This window comes from Trachinotus anak, unplaced genomic scaffold (genome assembly GCF_046630095.1).
Source record: "Trachinotus anak isolate AG129_WGS33_773 ecotype Australia unplaced genomic scaffold, CSIRO_AGI_Tana_v1 ptg000024l, whole genome shotgun sequence".
NCBI lineage: Eukaryota > Metazoa > Chordata > Actinopteri > Carangiformes > Carangidae > Trachinotus > Trachinotus anak.
Window position 1 is genome coordinate 8,122,172 of NW_027273875.1, and position 8,685 is coordinate 8,130,856.

General features: G+C 41.5%; 1 protein-coding gene across 1 annotated transcript; it reads right to left on the bottom strand.

Annotated features, from left to right (window-relative positions):
- Positions 1-1,734: 1,734 nt before the first annotated feature.
- LOC139608119 (short transient receptor potential channel 2-like) lies at positions 1,735-7,937 on the bottom strand. The gene is made up of 13 exons (XM_071461606.1): positions 7,923-7,937; positions 6,832-7,524; positions 6,539-6,739; positions 6,270-6,434; positions 5,938-6,112; positions 5,641-5,841; positions 5,381-5,543; positions 5,159-5,251; positions 4,028-4,220; positions 3,815-3,942; positions 3,648-3,720; positions 3,389-3,506; positions 1,735-2,752 (listed from the first exon to the last, which is right to left on the bottom strand). The coding sequence occupies exons 1-13, from the start codon at positions 7,935-7,937 to the stop codon at positions 1,884-1,886; spliced, it is 3,087 nt and encodes a 1,028-aa protein (XP_071317707.1). The 3' UTR covers positions 1,735-1,883.
- Positions 7,938-8,685: the final 748 nt, after the last annotated feature.

The window sequence follows — 8,685 nt, forward strand, 5'->3', positions numbered from 1 at the left end:
TTGTAAAATAAGGATGGGTAAGAAGTCAGCTTGCTGATCTTAATATTTCATGTTTAATAGGAAATGAGAGGCAGGGATGTGAAGCTTCTCTGTTTTAACAGCTGCTCCAATAGGGTGATGATTGTGATCCTCTGGTGATACAACATGGCAGTAAGATATCAGTTTTTTGCTGGTGAATAATGTTGGAATATGTTTTAACTTTCTGTGCTTAATTCAGCTGGCAGATCAGGACAAAAGAACAGGCTCACATCACCCGACATGAAAGTGGAAATGGTGGTGACATCAGTCATGTAATACTGCAATAAAGTGCTATATACCAATGTGTTTTTCCAGTGGAAGAGTTTGGATACAGTGTCTTGGGGCAGGAGATGCTGCAGGTGAGGTGATGAATTAATGAACTGGTTTGTTCATGCATGCAACCTCATGGGAACCTCATGGCTACGTGTTAAGCAAGCTGAGACTTGCACTGTCACACTGTAACATCACATGTAGATCTGCCGCCTACCAAAAAGAAACACGAAAAACATATATTCATAACCTCAGTTAACACTGAAGTAGCTTTCCCAAACACTAGGTTCATGGAATACAGAGACTCAGAGCCAAATATAATTTTAAAGAATTTATTTGTTTTACAAAGAAACTTGACTGCAAAAACATTGACTGAACGCAAGGATATTTCCTTGTAATATCTTAATATCATGATGAGAAACCAGTGACTGACAGAGAATCTTTGCTATTAAAAAGAGCACTTGTAAAATGGCAGTGAGGACAGGGACACCCAGCGTAAATGAGCACTAGCTATGAGAGAGTTGCCCTATTCAGCTGACAAATGAACCCCACCCCAGTAATGTACAGTTTGAGGTGGTCACTACTTTTAGTGGCCTAATTAGTGCAACGTCCTTGTTACAACGTACTTAAGTGCCTGATGCTTATTGAGGTGAACTGGTGTAAGTTGTCTGCTATAGTGAATGAATCTCTCCAAGCTGCTGAATTTAAGGTGTACACTGACTTTTTTGGAGTTAAAACCATTGGTCATTTTAAAATGTGATGACAGGATTGGCAACAAAATGATCTCCTTCTTGGTAAATAATTACGAGACATTATTTAATTCTAAATGTTTAAGTCTGACTTGTTTAGAGGATAAGTCATTACATTTGCTAAAAATGAGCTATTTGCATTAACTTTAAGAAGAAACCAGAAGACTTCTCTCTTCCTGTGACAGAAGATACACAATATCATTTTTTTTTTTTTTACACAGCATATGAGTAGATGAGTAATATATGAGTAGGATTTTTGCAGGACTGGTCACACGATATGTGATTTAAATTAGACCCCTTAGAGCTCAAATGAATCTTGTTTGAACCATACAAAAACATACAAAGCTGCAAAAATGTCAGTCTTCTGTTTTATGGTGGATATAGTCATACTATACTATAATTTTCCAAAATGTGGAACTTTTGCATTTTTGCAGTCCTTAAAAATGTAGTAGGAGTGCCAAGAGGCAGCAACATCCATTATTACCTCACAATATGAAAGTGTGGATTATTAAAAAAAAATCTCTTTGGAGTATGTGCTAAATAAATGTCACGACAGTGAACTAATTAGATTATAAAATATCCTGTTTACAAACCGACTTAATATTTGCTGGCACTTATTTTTCAAGGCACCTTGTCACAACCTAAGTGTTGGTGAAGGGGATTAGTGGGTACGAAATATTCAATCCGGTGCTGCAGGCCGTGGGAAAACCCAAACTATTGCACAAATCACAAATCTCCAAGTAGCCTGTGGTCGCACAAACCCTCTTCCCAAATATTGGATAAGGTGACCAATGTGCAAAACCCTAAAAAAGTCAGTGTGATCTTTTGAGTGGGACGTCAGCAACGTTATGGACTCACCAGCGACCCATCGATCGACCCCTCCCCTTCTTGTGAACCAAAGCCTGTGTCCTGGGAGCTGCTGCTGCCTGTCGGCGAGGGAATGGTTTTCTTGACTCCAGGTTTGACGTTGCTCTCCGCTACATTATGGTCAAACATTCTACCCTTCGTCCATCTTGCCTCCACTTTTTTTTCTTGCAGCTCTATGTCTGTGAACTTGTTTGCTAATTGTTTTGTCTTTTCATTGCTGGCTTTGATGCTCTCAGTTGGTTCAGTAGTTGTCTCTGTGTGTTTTTCGCCGACCTTTGCCCCTGTAAGTATTCCTTCTTCCCTTATATTTTTCACCTCATCCTGTGCAGCCTCGGCCTTCGCCTTTTCTTCAACGTTAAAACCTGTTCCTGCTGCCTCCTCCTCTTTGACTTTATTGTAAGTATTTTCATTTTTGTCTGCTTTGACCTGCTCCTCCTTCTCAGTGTCCTCCTCATCCTCGGTCTCTACTCTCGCTCTGCCTTCCTCCATCTTCACCACATCACAGTCCCTTACCTGCGTTGACCCCTCTGCTCCACATTCACCCACCTGACTCTGTTGTACATCTGACCCCTGCTTTGTATCTGAGTCATCTTTTTCTTGATCCACCTCTTCCTCTTCTTGGTGAACTGTCACTTTAAGTGGTGAGTTTTTGTCATCTTGTCTGCTGTTAAAACCTCTGAAATTGTTCTTGGCACCAATTATGTATTTCCCTAGTATGGAGGAGCCATCCTTTGTCACAGCATCACTTGGAATGTGTCCATCATCCACCAGAAGCTGCTGGATCACTTTCATATCATTGTGTATCCTGCAGACCGCTTTGCTCAGATCAGTGATGCGATTACCAATATCTGAGGGAAGAGAATCCTCCAATCACAACACAGCATTCAGACGTTTGAATGATAAATAATGCTACAGCTTTCTACAGGCTGGGAGACTGAATCAAAGTGCGACTTCTTGGCTAAAATGCCATAATCACAAGAGGCACACACCAGGACTGGACACTGCTGCCAGTTCATTAAACTTGTTTTGCAGAGCAATAGTATCATGTCTAATTTATTATATTCAGTTTACAGAATCAAAGTTGTTTTCTTCTTCTGTAAAGTCAATAATTTGTTCCAAAGCTGCACCTATTCTCTTAAGTCGTATATTCAAACCAACAGAACTGAGTGTTCAATATTAAATAGATAAATATTTATGAATTAAATAATCACATGTAACATGTATAAATGAAAAAAAAGTGAAATAATCTAAGAAAAATTTATTTCATGTCTTTTTTCAAAAATCTGTTTATATTTCTTAACATTTTTTTCATGCCTCTTTTCATTATGGTAAATCTTACTCCAAACCACTCAAAAGTATAACATTTACATCATTTGTAATTTTAGAATTTTTTATCTAGAAAAATGGAAGAGAGAAATGGGGTGCCATGCACATGCGAGCCAGGTGTGTGAGCCCCGACAGACTGGTATCAGTGTCACAGTTACCTTTCCTCTTGGTCTCCTCAAACTCCCTGCGAGCTGACTCGATGTAGCGCTGCACCAGAGCCCTGATCACTTGCTGCCGGTAAGGTAACTGGCTGTCTTCAGATCCCTTATCGTTGGACTTATTACATAAAACAGATGACATAAAACATGTTTACAATCATACGCTGCAGTGCAAGGTACAATTAGCAAAAAATGTGTCGACTGAGATCATTCTTTTACTACAGTCACACTGACTCCTATACGTGAGCATTAAACTTACCATAGAGGCTATTGGGGGATATTTTTGCTCAGAATTACAATTGCAGCAGCAGCAGATTTGTCTGAAGATACCCCTGGAACAGAATTTGAATTGAATTAATAAAAAAAACTGCAAAAACAATGATGTGTCTTTGCAAGTTAAAAGTGTTTTGAAGTTTAAGAGCTCACCTTAAGATGTAAAAGATGGCTTTGGGTGAGGGGATGATGTTGAAGGGTACAGGCATGGTGAGGCCCTCTCTGAAGTAACTGAGGTACAGCTTTGACCGAGCAAATTTCCACTCAACATCTGCATCATCCTGAAATAAAAATGTTGGGATGTTAGTGATCATCAGTAGGGTCTCTACTTTTAATGCACATGTGACATAAAAAACATCTCTTTACCTCGATTTTCTGAAAGGAGTTGGTGATCATAGCAATAAGCATGTTGAGCAGGATGATGACAATGACGAGCGTGAAGATGCCGTACAGAATCCTTCCTACAAACTCTGCCACCACAAACTGTGGCATGTCCACGTAGTCCTGGTTGGCCACGCCAAACATGGTCCAGAATAAGAAGTGGAAGGTCTCGTTGAACCTGCAGCACAGCAGTGGAGAGTTCTCATAATGAGGCTGTTTTCATACCATTATTTAACTAACCATCCTTAGAAGAGGAGCATACTGTACCCCACAGAAACTGTCTGGAACGCCTTGTGTATTCACAATTTTTGGGAGCAGTTTTCAGTCTTCACACCACAAATGTTAAGAGTTTGTTTTTAAGATCCAATTTCTGTACATTGTTTAAATCAATATAATTAAATTGATTTAACGCCTGCAAAAAGTCCAGGTGAAGGTCTCAGAAACAATAAACAGTAAAAATAGAAAGGCATTAATCAAATTACCACCAACATTAATCTATTTGAAATTTGTGTATTGGTTAATAAATAATCTGGTTTAGGGACAAACGGATACTGAATTCTTGAGACTGATATTGTTAATTATTGGTCTGACAATGACACATAGTATCAGCGGATGTTTGTTTTTTTACATAAAAACCTAATATATACAAATATTTTGACAAGAAACCCTTAAATTTGAAACTTAACACTTAAACACTGACAACAAGTTTCCAGGAAGTTACTGCTACCAGCCAAGAAACAATCCAGCAGGTACCTCCCAAATAAAACAAATCAATGTTTTTATATTTGAGTTTTAGTACAGATTAAACAAACACTATAGAGCATGTTCATTAGTGAGCTTTAATGGTGCTGGAAGGTAGGTTTCGTTAAGACTTAGTCAAAGTCAGCCGGGCTGTTTCCCCCTGCTTCCAGTTTTTGTGCTAAGCTCGGCTAATCACCTGCTGGCTCCACCTTCATGAGAACGTTAATTAATCCTCTCAACTAACTCTCGGGAAATAGCCACGTAAGCGTATTTCCAACAATGTGAAGCTACTCTTGTAAAAATGCTTTTGCAGCTGTCCTAATTCTGTCCATGTGTACATATATTTGTAACCTCAGAGTTAGCGCAGACTCCTACCTGCCAAGATGCGGAGAGATGACATAGGGAACATAGACATTGTTGATGCCACAGAGGAAGGCTGTTCCAATGATCATCAATATAAACATGAATCTAAAAAAAAGAAGAAAAAAAAATATTCTCACTGGTTTTATAATGTGCACTGGATTCTTATGCAGGCAATGACCAATATACAAATATGCAGATGTATAAATAAGGAGGCGAAATGAAAAGTGCTTATACCTCATCATATCGTCAATCATCTTTCCTATGGAGATCTGCAGAGTTCCCAGAGACTCATGGGCTGGCAAGATGTAAGCCAGACGTGTAAAGCTCAACATGCTGGTCACTGCAAACAGCACCTCTGAAATCAGCTGGGGGTCCTCCTGATGCCAGTCCGCACGCACTTGGGGACAATTTCACAACAGACCAGTTCAGACTTAAAAACTTTAATAGACTTCCAATGGTCAATTCTGACAAATTATGTGACATAATTTTCTCACCAGTCTGGGTGAAGTAAACACAGTCCTCTGCGCCGTTATGATCATTGCAGAGGAAGTAACCTTTGAGCACGATAAGCACGCGTAACGCAAAGGACGCCAGGTACATGCTGAGCACCATCATGTCCAAGCAGTTCCACCAGTCCAGGAAGTAACTCCGCAGCCCCTCAATCCACACTTCCTTACACTCATACCAGAAGAATCCTACAAGCGACAGCACAGTATGATTTAAGACCTTTTTTATCCTTGTTTTCTGTGTGCCATCAGTGAACAGAGTTACAGTAGAGACAGTAAACCTACCAACCACCCACACCATGTGGAAGGAGCTGTGCAAGATGTTCTGCTGCCGGGAAGCAAATTTGTCTCGGTACAGCTCCATTGTTATTGATTCTCCGAGTAACGTGATGAGAAACCACAGATAGGAGGCTGAGTGAAGGAGAAACTTGATCACAGGAATCTTTAGGATCTTTCCTAACTGGTGAAAACACAAGAGAAACTGTTCTTTTACTTCTATTTTCTCAACTGAATGTCTCTCCTGACAGACTGTGACACTTTTACATTAATTTAAAATACAACCGTTTGTCAGAAAGTATAAGACACCTCTACATTTGGAGATTTTTGGGCAATGTGACCTTTGACTTTGGTGCAATCCAGTAGATGAGGCAGAGGAAAGGCATGGTGAGAAAGATCCCCACAGAGACAAACAGCTTCCAGGCCGTCCTGCTGCCTCTCCAGCCTGACAGGCTCCCACACCAGATTGATGAGAGAACCTGTTGGCAGATTGGGTGTGCCACAAACTACACGAAAACACACACACACAAAAGGGAGACAGAAATAGTGGGTCAACTATGGGTTTTCTTTTACTTGTCTCTGGTCGACAGCAGTTTCTACCTCTAGCTACCTGCTTCTGGTTGTAGTTGACAGCAAGCCGCAGTCGTGACAGGTTGGGTATTCCCTCCTCAAAGGCCTGCTCATCTAAGGCATCCTGGCTCTCATCTCCACAGCTGTTAAGGATTGTGGTCACCTCGCTCTGGTTGCGACACATGCCCAGCAACTCAACAGCAAACTCCTGACAGAGCTGCTCCAGGCCTAGGTACTGAGGCTGCGGAAGAGAGGCATCACAGCCGAGGTCAAGCAACAACACAAACACCCAACATGAAGAGTAAGCGGGGATATCAAGAAATTTCGTCAGACCTTGAACTCTGGCTCTTTCTGAGAGAGCTTCCGGAGCTCTCTGCTGAGACTGAAAGCGCTGAGCATGGCGTCATCAGAGGTGACGGACAGGTAAGCACGGCTGGCGATGCCACGGTAGGTGTTGATACGAGACAAGGAGAACTTCAGCAGGTCATACTGCCGCCCGTTTCGGCACTCCAAACAGGCACAGGATATCTTATGTGGCCATGGGATGATGTGACCTTTTTGGGTGAGCATGGTGACTATGTCATATAGGTCTTTCTGGCAGGCTAAGGTCAGAGGGGTCACACCAGGGGCAAACTGGGAATTGTCAATAGAGTGATCAAAGATGGCCTGAGAGAAGGATCGAACGTCCATCTTGTTGCCTTTCTCTTGGTCCAGGCGGTCCAGCAGACGCTTCACCACTCTGGGCTGGTTGGTGTCCACAGCCACCAGCAGGGCCTCGTGAATCTGACGAAAGTCAAACTTGACCCCCTGCAGGAGGGTGTCCATGGCATCCTCGTTGCCCAGGCGGATGGACAGGTTGAGGGCCTCTCTCCACTGGCGGTCCTCAGATTCATCCAGCTGGCGGATGATGCCATCGCCAGTTTTCAACAGTCCACTCAGCAGCTGTATTTTCCCTTCCTGAATTGCACTGATGAGCTCCGGAGGGAACTGCATCTTCTTGTTCATAATCTCGCGCCATTGTTCTGGCTGAGGGACAGGACAGGGCAGTCGGCAGCAGTATTAGATGACCATTCACGCATATTTAAAAAATGAATATCACATATCGGGGAAAACACAGCTTAGTTTGATTTTATGAAAAAAACAAATGAAAGTGGATAAAATGTTTCTGTAGGAAAATCAAAGGATGTACAAAAATTTAAAGACATACTACAAGTGAGTGCACAACTGGGAACATTTTGTATTGCCAAGGAAAACACAACACATCAATAAAATATAGATTATATATTCTGAACAATGAAACTACTTAGAGGCTGCATGAAGCACGGTATCTTTAGATTTAGCCAATTTTCTATCCTGATTACAACATTTTTTTAAACTCTACTCTATTGAATAAAAAATTCAAGTCAAATTCAAACTCTGCTTACCGTAAGGTTTTCCATCTCTGATGACAAAATATTGCAATTTTGAGCGACGATCCTAAAGGGAGAACACAATCACATTCTCTGGAGACATTTAATAAATCTTTTTGCCAACTATTTTGAGCTTCAGCGGTGAAGATGAGAGATATCAGTAGATTTCAGAAGCAGCTCCAATCAGAGGACTGAGCACTTTGGTGTCCTGCGATCATGTGCTACCAGCTGACTGCATGGACCCAGCACCCACAAACTCAATAACACACTCTCATCCCCCATGGGGCAATGCCAATTAAAATGTAACCGGTTATAAGTGTTTCATGCTTGGCTGGGCCCACACCAAACTGTTACTGCATTCAAACAGGAATTAACTCTGGTCTCCCCACTGGAAACAGCACCACGGTACAATTAAAGTAGCTGTTACCGAACAGGCAGCAGCTGTCATCACTTTCCCCAAGAGGACCTGGGAGTTCACAGCAGTGGGAAAAACAAGGCGCCGCAAGTAAAAGATTTACTGATTATTTTCATGCAGTTTGCTTTGTGGAAGCAAATTCCTGTTCAGTTACTAAAATTACACATTTTTGTCTCTTGTTCTTTAATCTTGTCTAGAACATTTCAGCTTCTTAATATAACCCTTAGCCTGGATTACTTTTTTATCCCTATGGTTTTGAGAAGCTTCTCTGATTTAGTTGTTGGCTCTTTGTCAGGGTAGAATCAGTCATGTGTCATTTCAGCCATACTGTATAACTGCACTGACGGGTTTGGGACAAATCCC

Excerpts from the sequence above, each read along its gene's own strand:
- LOC139608119 (XM_071461606.1), bottom strand. Across the intron at positions 3,943-4,027 it reads ACTCCTTTCAGAAAATCGAG|GATGATGCAGATGTTGAGTG; the intron begins GTAAAGAGATGT and ends TTTTTATTTCAG. Across the intron at positions 2,753-3,388 it reads TGAGGAGACCAAGAGGAAAG|ATATTGGTAATCGCATCACT; the intron begins GTAACTGTGACA and ends CTCTTCCCTCAG.